The sequence below is a fragment of the Temnothorax longispinosus genome, chromosome 5 (assembly GCF_030848805.1).
Source record: "Temnothorax longispinosus isolate EJ_2023e chromosome 5, Tlon_JGU_v1, whole genome shotgun sequence".
Classification (NCBI taxonomy): domain Eukaryota; kingdom Metazoa; phylum Arthropoda; class Insecta; order Hymenoptera; family Formicidae; genus Temnothorax; species Temnothorax longispinosus.
In genome coordinates this window covers 7586652-7606702 of record NC_092362.1, presented here as the reverse complement: position 1 = coordinate 7606702, position 20051 = coordinate 7586652, and the positions used below count along the sequence as shown (strand labels likewise).

The 20051-nt window shown below is 32.4% G+C and overlaps 1 protein-coding gene and 1 pseudogene across 1 annotated transcript; one reads left to right on the top strand and one right to left on the bottom strand.

Annotated features, from left to right (window-relative positions):
• Positions 1–1587: 1587 nt before the first annotated feature.
• Positions 1588–5974, bottom strand: LOC139812864 (uncharacterized; annotated as a pseudogene).
• A 5855-nt stretch (positions 5975–11829) lies between these two features.
• LOC139813902 (uncharacterized) lies at positions 11830–13939 on the top strand. The gene is made up of 6 exons (XM_071779759.1): positions 11830–12144; positions 12227–12322; positions 12441–12536; positions 12622–12839; positions 13007–13169; positions 13256–13939. Exons 2-6 carry the CDS (start codon positions 12235–12237, stop codon positions 13417–13419), a joined length of 729 nt encoding a protein of 242 aa, XP_071635860.1. The 5' UTR covers positions 11830–12144; positions 12227–12234; the 3' UTR covers positions 13420–13939.
• Positions 13940–20051: the final 6112 nt, after the last annotated feature.

The window sequence follows — 20051 nt, the reverse complement described above, 5'->3', positions numbered from 1 at the left end:
TATGTAAAGTTTCGAGAAATTGGTACTTTCTTATATACTTACACTTACTCTATAACTTGACGTGTATTAATTATCTGGTATATATAATTTACTTAACCATATTATATTTATTATTAAGACAGTTGCTGACAATCGCTATTTACAATTATATAGATTCATGTTTAAAAATCTGCATCTTTATTATCATATAAAAAAGTAACAGTGGATAAACTTCCGAAAACAGCGCCCAATTTACGTATTCTTTGTCGAAAATGTTTTGAATAATCTCAAACTATCCTTAAATACCATTAAATGGATTTTTACTGACAAGAAAGTTTAAAGCCATATAATATCTGAAAAAAAAATATTTTATTCAAAATTCTAAACTAATTAGCAATATTTAGCATTCCTAATCTTCCTGATCTTTTGAATTCATTCCTATTTTAATTCAAAAAAAACTTTTCTGTGCCCTCAAATCGCTCCATTCCTCTTTCTTATTTGCCAAATTCCTCTGCACTGCTCCTCTCCACTCCTAATAAATTGCCTCCCAGCTCTTCTCCTCTCGTTCCCTCCGAAGCAAAATTTATTTCCTCCGTCCTCTAATTATCTTCCCGCACCTTCTATCTGCCGTTGCATAACTAAATATACCTGGATTCGCATCCGTGCCATCCAAAAATTCTAATATTTCCAGAAAACTGCTGCGTCTTTTCTTAAACTGTATCGTTTATACCTCTTATTTTTCTTCCTTCCACATTTCCTTCCTCTTCTTTCCTCTCCTTATCTCACCAAGCCTTGTGTCCTCGTTTACTCCTTTTCCTATTTCCATCTTCTTTTACCTTTCCTTTCCTACAATTCCCTTATAGAAATTTAATACTGTAAGTGATTTTTTGGCTAGTGATTAATCATTTAAAAGCACTATTAACAGTGCTTTTAATAGTGTTTTTAAGTGATTAATTACTAGCCAAAAAATCACTTACAGTATTAAATTTCTATAAGGAAACGCAGACAGGTCCCGCCAATCCTATATATATAAGTATATATATATATATATATATATATATATATATATATATATATAACATAATTTTGCCTAATGTTTCAGTTGTATTTACAAGCTATAGACATATGTCTCGACGGTATTCTCCTTTCTGACGACATTTCGAATGATTCTTTCCGAAGATGATATAAAATGAAATAAAAAGACGAAGAGAAGATTAGTTTTTTAATTTTTTTGATTTCCTTTAGTATGCAACAAAAACAAGAAAAAAAAAGAATACGCTAATTTTATATATACAGTTGGAAAATTTGTGTTAAATATAATTAAATCACATGTCCCAAACGGTCCACTCAAATTTTTGTGAATTTAACGTAATATGGATGTGCTAAATGATAACACCGATACTATATGTTAATGTTTCAACAGAAAAGAAATGTAATTTTGATCGTAATTTGAAGTTAATTGTGTGTACAATTAACATAACTTTTATGTTGAATCTTATCGGAAGAACAATATTTAATTTAAATTATGTTTTGTTGTAGTTGAATTTTATGCAAGAATGATACATTTTATTTCAATATGGAAATAAAGATAAAGAAAAATATTTCTTTACATATATATATATATATATATATATATATATATATATATATATATATATATATGTAGAATGTATTATATAAGGGCCAGTCAAATAAAAGTGAGCCAAGGAGATTATTTTAGAAACTGTCATCTTTATTTCAAACAAGGTCTCCACCAGCATTGAGGCATTTGTGTAGTTGCATCGCAAGCTGCGCTTTCCAAACATGTGCTGCAATTAAAAAATATTTTGCTAAAGCAATTTACTTCATAATTTATTATTTTATAAATCGTAATGTAAAATATGTAATGAATATATATATATATATATAATAAAATCTTTCTTAGTAAATAAAAATATATAATATTAAGTTTCATAAAAAAGGAATTAAAAATTTGTTAAAAATATAAAAATTGTACTGGAAACGAAATCGAGATATGAAACTTGAAGATTACAGTGCCACCATGGATAAGAATATTGAACATTGCTCACCGAAATTATTTGGCTATCTTTTCTGGATGTTCTTTTTTTATATGCTTTTTCAAATCAACCCTCCTTAAAAATGATTTCTCCCCTGTACAATGTTCACATTAAACTTTCTGCGGGTTATGTACAGTCCTTATATAGCGATTCTTATTACTTCTGTCCGTGAATGTCTGAGAACATTCCGGACATTTAAATGTCTGAAATCAAAATAGAAATCAAGTTACACAGTAGTGTTTCGCGCCAAGTATATTTTTTCTAAGATCCATACTTTTTAAGAAAAGTATAAAATTTTATATTATAAAATATAAGTAATATTATAAAACATACATAATATTTCTATTGTGTTAAATTATATGTCATTGATATTATTGCAGGTAAAATGTAAAATCAAAATTTACGAATTATTATATATCAAAATATAAAAGAAATAAATATGCTTGTAGAAATGTATATCAAAATGCAAGCCGAGCACGCCAAATTTTTATGCTTTATATGCCGGTAATCTATTGCTTTCTCATAAAGAAAGCTTTGTTTTTGTGAAAAAAATTTTTTCTTAGTTGCCGCCGCCAATGTGTTCAGAATTATCCAAAACGTCGAAAAATTATATTTTTTTAAAATGTCTGTATGTGTGTCTGTCCGTGGGTAACGCTTGGTCGAGGATCGTGTTTGTTTAAAATGCTCTAATTTCCGTATTTTTTTAGATATTGGGCTGTTTTTTTTTATCGATAGAGTATCATTTAAGGAAGGTTGTTATTGAATTTGGCGATGATTGGTGCACGGGTCCATTTTTTATGAATTTTTTTTGAATTTTTTGCGAAATGTCCGTGACCACAATATAATTTCACTTATTTTTCAGATATTGCGTCTCTTTAAAAAAAAAAAAAAAAAAAGGAACATTACTCAAAAAATTCATAATTTCATAAAAAATAAACCCGTGCACCGATCATCGCTCAATTCAATAACATATTGAATGTACAAAAATCCGTACACACACACACGCACGCACGCACGTACACACACATTGCACACACACACACACGCACGCACGCACGCACGCACACACACACACACACACTCTTCCGGACATTTTTTACTATTATGATTTCTCGACATTTTGGAACATTCTAAACCTATTTCCATCAAAATCTCGAAAAATTCTTTTTCCACAAAGTTTCCTCTATGAGGAAGCAATATATACATATGTATATATTTCCTTGTTTTCTTATTTTAACGATAATTTAAAATATCATAAAGAAAATACACATACCTTGTGCGGTTTCGGTCTACTTTCATCATCTGATTCATCACCGTCAGGTTCACTATCTAACACATAATTCACGGGAGAATTTTGATGCTTATTATTGGCTTGTTGCTTATGCTATAAAAAAATCAAATAACCAATTCAGTTATACGAGCAAATACCTAGAGTTTTAAGTCATTTTCTTCAAGGTAAAAGACAACTCACTTTAGCTTGAGCCGCAAGTAACTGATTTTTCTGTTTTAATGCTTCGGCGGCGGCTTGTTGGGCTCTCGCTACCGCTTCCCTACGTTTCTCAGCTTCTTGCTCCCGGTGTCTTTGTTCGGCGAGCGAACATTCCGTCTCTTCTTGTTCCTGCAATTTTTGCAACCGCTGCAATAGTTTTTTATTTCTACTTTAAAATAATTTTTTAAATATATAAAAATTGCTTTTATTAATAAAATTAAAAAATTTCTTAATTGGAAATGGAAAAGTACCGTAAGATATTCGCGACGATTGTAACATTTGTCGTTAAGATTAAGACTTCTGTAAAACAGCTTCCGTAAAAAGTCGTCTACAATGGCAGCAGGAGTAGTGGATTAAGATTATAAGACATCTGAGTAAGTTGGTTTTCCAGTGTAATAGGGTGTAAAGTAAGTCTACTCAACCATTTCGCTTACGGCCTTGCTCTACACCCTATTACACCGGAAAACCTGCTTAGGCCCTTACTCTGACGTCTTATAATCTTAATCCACTACTGCTGCCATTGTAGACGACGCTTAACATAAATTTACCTGCAACTTTTGTATGCTACTGTAAAGCGGTGTCTTTTTCCAATCTGGATCTTTATCGACATCGTCCTCCATCATTGAACTATCGTCGTGCGATAAGTAAGCGCGAGATAAAATAGAGATAATCTCGTTAATTACCTCTATTTTACTTTTCCTCTTTTTTTTCTTAGATGGTGATCTTTCATTTGTATTTAACTTATTCTCTGTTGAAATCTAAAACGTATAATAATGATCATCTCTCAACTTGTTTCTCAGCAAACACACACTCGAAGAACATGTTTTGTTTCTGACATTACTTTACATAAAATTCTTTATTCAATTACCTGTCTTTCAGATTTTGTCAAAGTTTCAATATCGCTAGAGGACGTGTCAGATGTATCTCGCGGACGAGACATTTTATTTACTCTATCCCGTTTTTCATATTCCTCTAGTCGCGCTTCTAAGTCCCGATACTTTTCCTAAAATGTCACAAATTACCTTTGTAATTAATTTAATCAAGTGCGTATTTTAGATATGTAAATTATTTAATATGTAAACAAAATTACACGTGTATGTATAATACTAACTTTCAATTCGTCATACTTGTAATATTGTTGCTTCCTGTTTTGTGTAATTTTATGAAATGCCGTTTCAAATGCCGCCTTGGCGTCTGTTATTGTACGTATTATATTCCATCTGGCAGGTGTCCTAGTTTCTAAGGGAAAGAACGGAATTATTTTCTTTATTAACGGAATGTCTAACGCCGGCTCGCTACCTCTATGCCCGATAAAGTTAGGGTACTTGTGTAACTTGAGAGATTTTACCCTGGTCTGACTTGAGAACCTTTTGCTGCAGATCTGCAATTTGTGCGTTACGCAGTTCTATGAATTCGGTAATATTCATAAGCTCCTCTTCATCCGGATCGCTATTTTTTTTAAGTTGCTCCAATTGATGCACCAACGAAGCTCTATCTTGCATCAGTTTTTCAAGAGAATAATTCGTTTCTACGGTGGCCATTAATACTTCCAATTCCTGAGCCACATACATCCAAGTTTTTATCTCCTCTTTGCTATTGGCCTTCCTTTCCTGACGCTGCATCGCCTTTCTCTGCATCTCCAATGCACCCTGTATTACACAAGTACACAAAGTCGCCTAGCTTAATAGAATCGTAATGACAGAATGTTACACAAAGGCAAGCTTAAATTCTAAACAGCTTTCCTCTATTTAATAAGCAAGACACCCGTCAGATAGATTGTCGGCAAAGAAACGTACCTTTAATCTTTTGTTAACTGCAAAGGCCTCCTCCATTTTTCTCTTAAAGACATTCTCTTGTTTATCATGTTCTATTCTCATGCGTACCATTTCGTAAGCACGCTTACGATCCTGTGTTCGTAATTTATTGATTTCTTTCTCCTTGGATTGTTTCCACTTTGTAAAATTATTTGCGTCGTTACGCATCTGCCTTATAAGCTTGACTCGAGTTTCTTTTAACGACTCTGTATCTCACTTTGATCCTGCTTCTCTTTCCTCTTGATTATCTTGTTCTGTTCCATGCACTTGCGTGTCAATTCCGCTATCTTTCTTTCCAATTCTTGCACCTTTTTACGACGCGTCTCAGCCAATCTGTGCGCGAAGAGAATTCCGAATAAAGTAAAGGGGATTAGGGCGTCTCACCAATTACATCAACTTTGGACTTACTTGGAGCTGACGTGCGCGTGTACCGCTTGTAAATGTTCCGCCTCTTTTTCCGCATGTAGCCGTTTGAGTTCTTGCTCCATCTCAATGATGTTCTTACGGCTTTCGGCAGTTTCTTGCGTGGCGCTTTTTATGAGTTCCGACACGAGACTTTCTTTAAGCGCCAATTCCTTATGACCGTCGTCGTATGACCGTTGTTCGTGAAAATACACCAAAGAAAAAGAGAAAAACAAGTGAAGTCAGTATTGCAAAGTTGCGAAACAAATATTTAGCCGCGTTACATGTCATTATACAAACAAATAATTGTTGAACGTAAGATAACGTTTCGACAAAAGAAAGGAACGTTGTAGGAATGATACAGAGGAATAAAAAAAAAACTACTATGTATATTCTCTAAAAAAAAGGGGAAAAAGGAAAATTGTTGCACGAACTTTGTTATCGTTGAACCGCAACATCTATCCACATTTACCACATCTACAGCAATTGGTCCCCCGAGATGTTTGTTAGTCTCACAATCAGAGAATCCAAGGGAATTGAAGGAAATCGTTTTGTAAAAGACATGCTTATTATACCTTTAGGGTCGGTCTCGACAGTCTCGACTCGACTATCGAGTGCTTTCGCAGTTTTCGCACGGAGCGTGACAGAATCAGACAGAACCGAGCTAAGTACGTATTCGAAGAAAATTCTACCGGTCTCGTACACAAGACAATGGCCGCGTTCAGCAGACACAACTGTTGAGTGTCGTTTTATCAACACGCTATGCTGATTTGCTCGGTCTAAAAGTAAGAGCCAATCACGTTCGATCGCTACTAAGCGGTTTGTTCTGCTGAACGCGCCTAATGCGAGTGCGAGGTGCGAGGGTTCCCGGCTGTTGCAGACTGTTGACGGCGTTGACGCGAGATACGGACGTATATAGATGCGTCGTATGTACTATGTGAATTTATAAGCAAAAAATATGCGTGGCATCATTTCATGAGCGCGCTGGATTTTTAAAACGCTATAACTCTACAAAAAATGGACGTAGCAACTAGCAACGTACATACAACAGATAATGGCCGCGTTCAGGAAACACAACTGTTGAGTGAGCGCTCATTTTATGATTGGTTCTTACACTTAGGGCCTAAGCAGAATGGCTGTCTTGGCAGTGTTTTATGCCTTAAGTCTTTGTCTTATGTAACGCACAATACTGTGTTAATGTTTCCTGTCTTGTGTAGTTAGGCGCCGGTATTCATAGGCTGCATTCCGATATTCACTGTCAGTACTACAAATCTATATTTTACGTCACGTATACTATAGATTTTCAGTACTGAAAGTTGCTGACAGTGAATATCGGAATGCAGCCATAGTCGAACCTTATATTTAAGTCCGTCTTAAGTACAATCTTAAGATGTCATTATAACCAATCACAAAGCCGTATTAGCATCTTAAGACATTATAAGACAATCTTAAAATAAGAACCGACCATGAATACCGGCCATAGTTATTTAAGACCGTCTTAAGTTCAATCTTATGCCCGATCTACAATAGCTGTAGCACCGACGAGATACTATTACTCGTCGGTGGCTGTAGTAAGCTGTAGCCCGATAAAAACAGTCACGTCACATCCACGTCGAATCCACGTCGAATCCACGTAGCAATAACGTGGATCCACGTACTGTTTTTATCGGGAGTAAGCCTCAAGCCGTAAGAAATTGACCAATTACTGGCGAATGTGAGGAGAATGATCGACTGTGATTGGTCAATTTCTTACATCTTGAGGCTTACTACAGCTATTGTAGATCGGGTATAAGCGTCGTCTACAATGGCAGCAGGAGTATACAGTAATAGCGTTTTCGATTTGCGACTCAAACCGACTCGGGTCGCATCATGTATACAGGACTCTAGCATCATTGACGTGGAATACATACATATCTTATGTATGTATTCCACGCCCATTGATGCGACCCGAGTCGGGTCGAGTAGTAAATCGAAATCCCGTGCAGCACATATTGGTTGACCAACGGTTGGTTTTTAATCGGAAGCATCGGCGTTGGGGAAACAATGTTGGACCGACATTGTTAAAATGCTACAATCCAATGAATCGTTAGACAGACTTTCTTTTTTATTTATTTAATACGAATTAAAAGGCATTGTTGTGTTTTTTTTACAAATTTTAACTGTTTTGAAATAGCCTACAGTATTTTTAACTATTTTTAGTGTATATTATTAATCGATTGACAACGCAATACCAACCGTTTGTTAAACGACATTTAGCCGACATTGGATCATTGTTTGATAATCGATGTGCAACGAAGACAGAGTGATATGCTTACAGCGGCGCTGTGAGCGGAGCGCAGGGCGGGCGCGCCGGGCGCGCAGTCAAGAAAAGAAGATCGCGTGTTTTATGTTTTATTGGTGCTCGTGCTCGATCGTGTCAGTGCGTTGTATTGCGTTTTATTAGATAAACGTGCCGTATTGCACTGTGTCAAGAAGTATATATAAGAGCCAACTTAAGAAGAAGAAGCGTTTTAGATTATTTAGACCAGGACACAGACGTTTAATAATTAAAATAAGAAAAAGAAGAGTCGTGCTCTTGCTTTTAATTGGATTGCAGGTGAGTAACTTTTTTATTTGTTTATATAAAGAAATTTATGATATTTACTGACAGTTAACAACGGAAATAAGTCATTTTTAACCTAAAATAATCGTATTTGCTTGGCAGAATAAATTATATTCGATCGTGTCAGTGCGTTGTATTGCGTTTTAGATAAACGTGCCGTATTGCACTGTGTCAAGAGGTATATAAGAGCCAACTTAAGAAGAAGAAGCGTTTTAGATCATTTAGACCAGGACACAGACGTTTAATAATTAAAATAAGAAAAAGAAGAGTCGTGTTCTTGCTTAATTGGATTGCAGGTGAGTAACTTTTTTATTTGTTTATATAAAGATATTTATGATATTTACTGACAGTGTTAACAACGGAAATAAGTCATTCTTAACCTAAAATAATCGTATTTGCTTGGCAGAATAAATTATATTAAAAAGTTAAACGTAGCGTCAAAAGCATAGCCAGTATAAAATCGTTCAATAATTTCTTTGACTTTTCTGAAGTACTTTATACGGCAAAATTATGATAATCCTTAATTGTAAGGCAAAACATGATATATTTGCACAGTTCACGCGATAAATATATATGCCTATATCATTGATCATTGCATGATTAATGTAATCAAATTCTGGTAATTAAATTATAAAAATAGGATGAAATTGGAAACACTTTCATATAGTACCTCTTTTCTCGAGACTGATATACATTACACATTCACATTTTTTATTAATATTATTTCTATGTTCTTTTCTATGTTCTAATCTTTCTTTAGCAATTTCTGATATATGTGTCATTGTCCTATGTATTATCCTATGTATCATCATGTGAATATTTATTAATATTATTTCTAGGTTCTTTTCTATGTTCTAATCTTTTCTTTGGCAATTTCTAATATGTGTGTCATTGTTATGTATTATATCCTATGTATCATTATGTGAATATGATGCATATTCATAATTAATATCACGTAATTTTTAATTAATTACGTATTTTTATTGTAGATAAAAATGGCACAGAGAGCCCGGAAGTATAGAGAAGTTAGGAAAAGGGTAAAAGCCCATATGAAAGAATTTTTGAAGGAATTGACTGATAATAATAATGAAAATATAAATGACAATAATTATGATAATAATATAAATAAAAATAATTGTCATTTATATGAAGATAGTTTGAATGATTCAAAAAGTAGTGATGATATTAATGACTATTGTGAAGATTGTAATAGTAATTTTGATAATGAGTCTGCATCATCTTCAGATGACAATATGTCACAAAGTAGCAGTGATACACCTGTAAATAGTAAAATACAAAAATGGTGTATAGAAGAAAATATTAAGCATTCATCGATAAATAAATTATTAAAAATTCTGAAAGAGTACACAAATATTGAAAACCTTCCCAGAGATGCACGTACTCTATTAAAAACAAGTAGACAAGCACTTGTAAAAAAATTAGGTAGTAGTGGTGTTTTGCATTATATCGGCATCACTCCCAATTTACAAATGAAGCATAAATATTATGGCGATACTATTCAATTGACTTTCAATGTTGATGGAATACCTATATATAAAAGTTCCTCAAAGCAATTTTGGCCAATACTTTGCTATGTTATTGATAAACGATATCAGTATGAGCCATTTTTAGTTTCTTTGTTTCTTGGTGAAAGTAAACCAGAACCAATTACTGGTTATTTTGAAGATTTTGTACCAGAACTCAAAGAACTATGTGAAAATGGATTTTTCCATGACAGAAGTCAAATGCAATTTAAAGTTGCAATCAGAGCTTTTATCTGTGACACTCCAGCACGTTGTATGATCAAATGTTGCAAGTTATTTAATGCATATTCAGGATGTGACCGATGTGAACAAGAAGGTGTATATATAAATCATAGAATGACATTTCCATTACAAGATGCACCATTACGTACTGATGAAAGTTTTGCTTCAATGTCAGATCCAGATCACCATAAGTCAATATCTCCTCTGTCAGAATTAAATATGGGGTTAATTTCTCAAATTCCTTTGGATTACATGCATTTGCTACCACTTGGATGCATGCGTAAGATTCTAATGATGTTATTAAAAGGAGATCTACGTGTTAGATTATCAGCTTATTCTATTGAGTGCATTTCCAATGAATTAATTGCTCAGAGAAAACATTTTCCAATTGAGTTTCAAAGGAAACCACGTAGCTTAAAGGAAATTGCACATTGGAAAGCTTCAGAATTTCGGCAGTTCCTCTTGTATTCCGGGATAGTTGTTTTAAATAACAATGTTCCTTCCGCAATTTATAAACATTTCTTGTTACTACATGTAGCTTCTACTATTTTATGTAGTACAAGTCTAATTGTAAATTATCTTGATTTTGCTTCCGATTTATTAAGATCCTTTGTTAATCACTGGTCTAAATTATATGGTGCTGACACAGTTGTTTATAATATTCATTGTTTAACTCATTTAACAGCTGATGCAAAGAAATATGGCATTCTTGACACATTTAGTGCTTTCCCTTTTGAGTCTTTTCTTTTTAAGTTAAAAAGACTTTTGAGAACTTCTAGTCAACCATTACAGCAAATAGTGAAAAGGCTGTCAGAAAGTTCACATGTATTAGCTACAGAAAACAAAAAACTATTAAATGATTATACAACAGATAAAAAATTTCGCTATCATGTTGTATTAAATTCAAGTCATTCCGATGGACCTCTAATTAATTTTCCTTGTCATGTACAACAATTCAAGAAGGTAAAAAGCACTGCCTTTACTTTATCAACGTTTTCCGGGAATAACTGTGTCACCATGAAAGACAATAACATTGTAGTAATTTACAATTTTGTGAAATTGAATAAGGATATATATATTATTGGATTAAATATCTGCAAATAGAAGATATGTACAGTTATCCGTGTCCTTCGTCACTTTTGAAAATATTTAAAGTTTCATCTCTATCCAAAAACTATGAAGCTTGGAATATCAGTTCTGTTTTCTGTAAAAATGTTCTTTTGAAACAGTCTCTTTTTTCGGTATGTCTTCCTCTTCTGCATACACCATGATAGAAGAAAGGTATATACTAAGATTAGAGATTGTTCTTATTATAATATCTAATACAATTATGTAATATTTTATGTTTTCTTTTTATTTATAGATAAGAATGTTTTCTGTAGTGGATTTTCCTGAAGAAGAAACTTGTGAAGTGATACCAACTTCCTGGTTGACTGATGGAAATCATAAAACTTTTTATCCTCAATATAAAGGAACTCGATTTTGGAAAGCAGTTACAACTTTTGAAACACCAAAATCATATTGGAAGACACATTCATGTCGAGTTTTGTATCAAACAGGTAAATATATTTTTTATAGACTTTTAATATTGACTGTTAACATAATTTTTAAAATTAAAATTTGATTTTTATTTTATTATCTCTTTTCTCACAAAAATTAAAAATTCTGTTTGATACGAAATTAATTAGTATAATTTGCAGATCTGTTAGCAAAAGCTAAATCAAAAAGAGATGGATATCAGTATTTATTATAGATACTGATGAAATTCAAACAGGCACGGAGGTGCCTGATGAGGTAATCGCCGAGAACCAATTAAAGAAAAGAAAACGCTTTCCAAATCAGCGTTATGCTGATGTATCCAAATCAGCTGATGTATCTGCATCTGAAAAATCATTTAATGAAGCATCTTCATCTAGTGAAACTGATTATGAGATAGATAGAAATCGGAATTCTATTTCAAAGAATAAAAAGAAAAGCAAACTTTTACCTGAACCAGATCCTATTCAGTTACCGGCTAATAATAATAATATCCAAAGTAAGTAACATAAAACAAATATTTTTATGTTTTTAGTAAATTATATAATTTTTTGATAGCTTTTTTTGATTTATGTTTATAGATAAAGAAATGAGTTCGCATTCTTCTGTACTTACTAAGCCAGCGGCAAGAGTAGCAACAGCGTCACAATCGCGAGCAAATACAAGTTTATATGAAGGTAAAATAAGCTTTTAATAATAATAAAAATATCCAAAGTAAGTTACATAAAACAAATATTTTTATGTTTTTAGTAAATTACAGAATTTTTTGATAGCTTTTTTGACTTATGTTTATAGATAAAGAAATGAGTTCGCATTCTTCTGTACTTACTAAGACCACGGCAAGAGTAGCAACAGCGTCACAATCGCGAGCAAGTATAAGTTTATCTGAAGGTAAAATAAGCTTTTATACTATCATGGAAAAATCAATACTGACTATTACAAACATTAAATTGCTGATAATTAAACATGCTTTCAGGTCAATTCAAGAACTTAGTTACTACATTTGAAGATATTAAATTTGACATAAGCAGCATAAAAAAGGACATCAATTGTATAAAAAAAAAACTGCTCAGTGACAACGTTGCAGAGGAAAAGTTACCTGAGGAAACAGAGACTCTTATACCTGCCTCGTCATTGAGGAATCTGTCAAGTTTCAATGAATTTTTGAAACAAAAATCTATTTTTGAACTTTACGTAAGCAATTATATATGTTGATTTGTTTTTTTTTTTTAAATTGTAAAAACTTTGTTTTGTTTTTCCAAAACTGTTCGTATTTTGTTATTAAAAAAATACTTGTTATTCATGGAATGTCTTCAAAAAAATTATCCAAAAAATTAAGGTTATTTTATTTTTGTTCTCAGGTTAATCATTTTCGCCGCCTTGGAGGAACTTCGCAAGCGGATCACACGCGGAGGATTCTCAGACGGATTATCCATAATGAATTAGCACAAAAATTAAACTGGGCAGGAAGAGGAGCCAAAACAAGTCTTCAATCTTTTGATGCCATATGCAAACTCATCCTTAGTAAGTCTATAATTGCAAGTGATTCTTTAAAATAAATTGTAATGCAATTTTCATATTGTAAAATTGAGTTTTCTTATACTTCATAGGATCAGCAAGCACTAATCAAGAAACATCTTATAAAATAACCGAAGAAACAATTAAATCTTGGTTACGTTATGCAATGGATCGAGATGGTGGTCGAAACAAAAGGAAGGAAACTATAAATAACAACCAGACTGATGAAGCACAATCAGAAAGTTATACGAGTTAAGAATTAAATTTTTTAATGTTTTCTCTTTCTATGAAAAAATTACTTTTTTTTATTTGATTTTCGATTTGCCATAAATCATGGAAAATGATTACTTTTTACAGATATTAAATTACTTTAAATTACTTTATATTAAATTACTTTGAGGATATCAATTATGATATTTCTTACTTTGCTCTTGATAAAAATGATACATTTTGCTGCTTTCTTTTATTGTGCACAATATAGTTTGTTTACTTTGTGACATTATTATTTACTGTTAAAAACATTAATATTGCTAGTTAGTATAATATATCAATTGCATTTGAGACTAATATTGTTAGTTTTTTTTTTTAGATAATTTATAACTGTGCAATTTTGTAAAAGTTTCTGCTAAACTTTAGAAGTTAAATATTGTTCGTAACGTTTTGTTTAGAAAAATGAAGACTGATCTTAACATATAATATAGTATAACAATAGTTTTATATCGATATAACAAACAATATTTTATACCAAATTATATTACAACACTAATACAAATTATATTATTTTCTTCATATTTATTTTAAATTGTGTACTATTCAGTCTTAGAATTAAAATATTTAATTGTGTAACTGTTTATTTTATTGCGTGTACTATGTATTATATAATAAAGATAATTCTATATCCGAATTTTAGACATGTTAATTTTATTATAGAAATTTATTTACTTTTATACATTCGCTGCTTATAATCTTTACATTTTTGAGGTTTAATTAATATCGACAATTTCTAATTAATAAATATACGATGTTTAACTAATATTATTTTTAATAATATTTGTAAATCTAAAAAATAAAATGGACGTCAATACATGTATGATGCATTTTATACTTATAGCTGTTGTATTTACTAATTACATGTTACTTATACATTATAATCTTATTAAATTATATAAATTATATAATATAATTTTATATATATATATATATATATATATATATATAATTACATAAATTTTAAACTCATTTCTACAAGAATTTCTAGAACTGTATAAATAACATGTAATTAGTAATACAACAGATATAAGTATAAAATGTATTGACGTCTATTTTATTTTTTAGATTTACTAATATTATTAAAAATAATATTAGTTAAACATCGTATACTTATTAATGCACCGGATGCACCCAATGTTGGTCCATTATCATTTAGGAACGTTGGGCCAATATCTAGAATTTAAATAGTCGACATATGTTCAATATTGGGCCAATGTTTTTGTGCGATTTGATCATTTTTAAATTGTTGGTACAATGTTGGCTAAATGTAACATCCAATATTTCACCAATCATTGGCCGTCGGTGAACCAGCGTGACGCCACCAACATCGGTCCATTGTTATTTTGGAACGTCGGGCCGACATAATATAAGTTGGGCAATCAACATAGATCCAATATCAGACCAATGTTTATGTGCTGAACGCCATAAGACGTAAGCAGTAAGTTATTGACTAATGGGATTTTTACAATTCAAGAATAATTGACTGTGGTTGGTCAATAGCTTACTGCTTACATCTCACTGCATACTCCTGCTGCCATTGTAGACGACGCTTTAAGGAGGTTGAAGCAGTTTGGTCAACTCTAGATTTTAGTTTGTAAAAAATATATATGATAGTATAGGATCTACCGCATGTGTGAGAATTATTTCAGATTTATTGACCATCCAGAAGCTGAGATATTAATTTCCAAAAATGCGTCGTTTTACATGGGGTTAGATGGAGAAAGCGTTGACGGCGATAATTGATCCCAATTTTCTTTAATATCTAGTCTATATAAACGCTCAAAAAACGTGCCTACGCGTACAGTAAATTAATGCGAACATTTAGAACGCAAGAAAACACGTATTCACCATCTAATAACAAATATATTACAAGTTAAAGCGATCGAAATTAGACTGAAATAGCAGTTGATAGTTCGCGAGTAGGTAGATGTGGCAACGCAGCGTCGCCCGCGTTTTGGCTGTACCCGAATCCTGTCGGTATGTGCACATTTTTGTGGTTCTCTTCCGTGCTATGTCCACGATTTTTTAATTCTCTTTGGAAATAAAACCAAAAAATCATGAATCTAACGGAAGAAAACCAAAAAATTGTGAACATAACATAAAAGAGAACCCTAAAATCGTTGACATTACCACAAAATAGTAGACACAGCACGGAAGAGAACCAAAAACGTGCACATACCGACAGGATTTGGGTATAGCCACGGTCTCGCGGGCACCTAACCTATCCAGAATGACAGAAAATTCACCGGCATGTTTACGTTTAGCAACTGCCGTTACGTGGCTCAACACAGAGGCGAGTACTGCTACCAACCCCATAAAAGTGAAACGTTGCCAAGTTTCAATCGTATTTAATATAATTGACGGAAAGTTATTAAAAAATCGATAGCTTATATAATTGTCAAGGGAGCTACCAGTAAGAATCATTATTTCATTCTATCAACGGCAAAACATATATTCATGCCATTTTTATATTGAAATAATTAGCAATACTACAAGTTTTCAAGTTGGCATTGGCAAAAAAGTGTTTCGTTTTTAGCTAATTAAAATATAAAGATGCATAATATGATACTTTTACTATACGTTTTATGCAATAGCAGCGTATGGAGAATAAAATGATACCTAATACAGATTTTTTAATGACCTAATAAAAAACTTTTTTCTAAACCGTCAATTGACTCAACTGGATCGCTTCAACCTCCTTAAGATGTTATGAACCAATCACAGAGCCGTATTAGCGTCTTAAGGGCCGATATCACAGTCTCCGATTAACGTGATCCTCCGATTAAACTCACTCTTCGTCTCTTTCTAGAGGGACAGACATTACTTAAAATGATCTTGAAGACTATGAATACCGGCCTTAGATCCGGAGAAGAACCAAAAGTAAGAACCAATCATATTAAAGAATCACTGACCGCGCTCACTCAACAGTTGTATTTCCTGAATGCGGCCATTGATTTTTTGCGTTTTGCATTTTGCAGGTACCTAGGTATGTAAATTGTTGGAATTGAATGATAATTCTCGGAATTCTTGGAAAATTCTTGAAATTGTATATAGTGCAATCTCCTTACCGATTATATTATTTTCTTCTGATATCTTTTCGATTTTCGAAATTCTAAATTTTTGCGACTAGATCTCTCGAATTCTCAGGATCGCGATTTTTTGAATTCTTGGAAATTTAGATAGTACCTCGATCTTTGCCGATTATTTTTTCCTGATACTTTGTCGATTTTTTAGATTCTTTATTTTTGCTACTCGAGTTCTTACCGAATTCTCGGAATCGTAATTCTTGAAACTCTTGAGACAATAATTTTAGAATTTTAGATTGACTTTTTTACCGATTATATTCTCCTAATACTTTTGTCAATTTTCGAGGATAATTCTCTGATTAATTTTTCGCTATTTGAAGTCATAAAGTCAGTTATTTTTATAACGATATCCTGTGAACTTGAAAATTTTTCATATTATCAATAATTATAATTGATAGGTTATTTTGTATACTTATATTTATAATTACTTATCAAACTGCTGATATGGTTTATAGTATATGTATATAAAATACGCGCGGCGCGATTATTATGGTGTCAATGCCGATAACTTATCATGATTTGGTTATTCGAGACAATAAACAATAGTTTACCAATTGTCAGTAAAAGAAAGAAACAAATTTTGATAAATTTCAGATAAATTGAAATACAAAGGAATTAAATATATTATATATAAGTTAAATGATAAATTAGTCTATTAAATTTTTTTTACAAATTTCATTATCATATTATCGATATTTGATAACCAAACAGCAATGTTGGTAATTATACGACAGCACGTATACATATAATCTAATTTGAATATCGACATACATGCATACATGCATGTGAGCGTATATATTATATGTATATGACACTATATTGCTATATGATATCGAACTGGCAAAATAGCGAATCAATAATATCTATAGTTATTTTTATAAAATTTCTTATTGTTTAGAAAAATAAAAATTTTGAATTTACCAATAAAAGGTAATTCTTCAGTTTAGCTACAGCAGCACAAAAAACGATGAATTTAGGCTCAATAAATATATAAGAATTTATTTAAAATTTAAATATATTATTTTTATTATAAAAGAATTATGAATGTATGTAGTACCAGAGAGAAACCTGAGAGAGGCCATCCCGGCATTTTTCGTCAATTTTTCTGTGTCGCATTTTCCGACGCGCCGCCTGAGAAAGTGCAACTCAACTACGTCGTTTCGCTCGGTAACCGCACATGGTTTGCGTCCGTGCTAATGGTTCGTGTCCGAACTAGCCAGTTAAGAGGGGATATGCTGCGGCCGCGGCGCACAGTGGAGCCGTTTGCGCGAATCGCGGAAAAAATTATGTTACTTGTGAAATATGCAATGAATGATCATAGAACCTTTCAATGTTGACTTATAAAAATTGCAAAAGTGTATATTTATTAAAAATTAATGATAGGAACAAGTATTTGATTGAAATTAAATAAAAATTCAATTTACATTTAATTTACGTATAAGAGCAAAGTAATTCTTGCGTCTCATCGCTTAAGTCTAAATTTTTTTGATGTGGTTTACTTCTTAAACTAGTTATTAACGGATCGGATGACACGAGCATCATATGCATAACATCTTTCATTTGTAAACAGACGGCTACATTTTCTACTATGATTAAGTCGATATATCGTTTATAGTCTTTATTTCTTGCCTCTTGAGCTTCTTCCGATAATGTCCCAACAGGTAACGCTGCATTTTCCGAGGCATTTTCTATAATTTCCTTACCGTGAAGAAGAATTTTATGAACGGTAATTGGCATAAAGTACCAAGAATATTTTTCAATAAATATATATTTCCGCTGCCTTGTACGCATAAGAACCGAATTTTTCTGAATTTATTTCTTCACCACAATTAATCGTTTGTAATATTGTGGAAAATCTTCTGATCAATTCCTCGTCAACTCCAGTTATTTCTGCTGTGATTTTTGGATCAGCAAAAAATCGTCGAGAAGTATTTCCGTCATTAGATGATCCGGAACCTTGTTTAACGATGTCTACCCTCAGTCCAAGTTTATTATAAAAAGCGTTTTGTATTCTTTTTTTTTTGTTTCTTCTTTTTGAACGCGTGTTTCTGGCGTTGTTGACCACTTATTCTTGAAAGACAAATTGTAGGCAATATGTAATATATATTTCCATGAATTTGATTCGTGCGTGCAAGGGTGACATTCCTAATTTGAGTGCTTCTTTTCTTTGTTAGACCTTTTATTAATTTCTGTTAAGTTGTTCATTTGAGATGGTTTGGAACCGCAAATGAAGCACGAAGATGATGAAGGCGTATGGGTTATGAAGACGTAAGGGCATCATCTGTGACTAATTCTTGATAGGAGATGGAAAAGCTTTTCATGTCTTGAAAGGAGAAAGGAACGCAACGGATAATCGTTGTTTCGAGTGCATTGTTGCTGCAAAAGTCTTTTATAACAATTGGCACTAACTAGTCACAGATGGTGCCCTTACGTCTTACTTCATTTTACGATAAAAATATATTATTTGGTATAATGATCGACCTTCTTCAACGAGATATTGCAGAGCAATACAATTTGAATACACAAAAGAAACTGCTGAAAAAATAAAAAGTGAAAAGCAACGTATGGATGACGAAATTGCTCAATTACGAGAAACAGAAATAGAAAAGTTTGGACCACATTCAAAATAAATCATCAAATGATATTTACGATGATAGACGGTAAGGTAGCTCAAGCTGTAACCCACACGCCTTCATCATCTTCGTGCTTCATTTGCGGTTCCAAACCATCTCAAATGAACAACTTAACAGAAATTAATAAAAGGTCTAACAAAGAAAAGAAGCACTCAAATTAGGAATGTCACCCTTGCACGCACGAATCAAATTCATGGAATGTATATTACATATTGCCTACAATTTGTCTTTCAAGAATAAGTGGTCAACAACGCCAGAAACACGCGTTCAAAAAGAAGAAACAAAAAAAAAAAGAATACAAAACGCTTTTTATAATAAACTTGGACTGAGGGTAGACATCGTTAAACAAGGTTCCGGATCATCTAATGACGGAAATACTTCTCGACGATTTTTTGCTGATCCAAAAATCACAGCAGAAATAACTGGAGTTGACGAGGAATTGATCAGAAGATTTTCCACAATATTACAAACGATTAATTGTGGTGAAGAAATAAATTCAGAAAAATTCGGTTCTTATGCGTACAAGGCAGCGGAAATATATATTTATTGAAAAATATTCTTGGTACTTTATGCCAATTACCGTTCATAAAATTCTTCTTCACGGTAAGGAAATTATAGAAAATGCCTCGGAAAATGCAGCGTTACCTGTTGGGACATTATCGGAAGAAGCTCAAGAGGCAAGAAATAAAGACTATAAACGATATATCGACTTAATCATAGTAGAAAATGTAGCCGTCTGTTTACAAATGAAAGATGTTATGCATATGATGCTCGTGTCATCCGATCCGTTAATAACTAGTTTAAGAAGTAAACCACATCAAAAAAATTTAGACTTAAGCGATGAGACGCAAGAATTACTTTGCTCTTATACGTAAATTAAATGTAAATTGAATTTTTAT

Bases quoted from the DNA above. Each gene is read 5' to 3' on its own strand.
- LOC139813902 (XM_071779759.1), top strand. From the start codon at position 12,235: ATGAGTTCGCATTCTTCTGTACTTACTAAGCCAGCGGCAAGAGTAGCA. The intron at 12,323-12,440 runs GTAAAATAAGCT...TTATGTTTATAG, and splicing joins AAATACAAGTTTATATGAAG to ATAAAGAAATGAGTTCGCAT. The intron at 13,170-13,255 runs GTAAGTCTATAA...TATACTTCATAG, and splicing joins CATATGCAAACTCATCCTTA to GATCAGCAAGCACTAATCAA.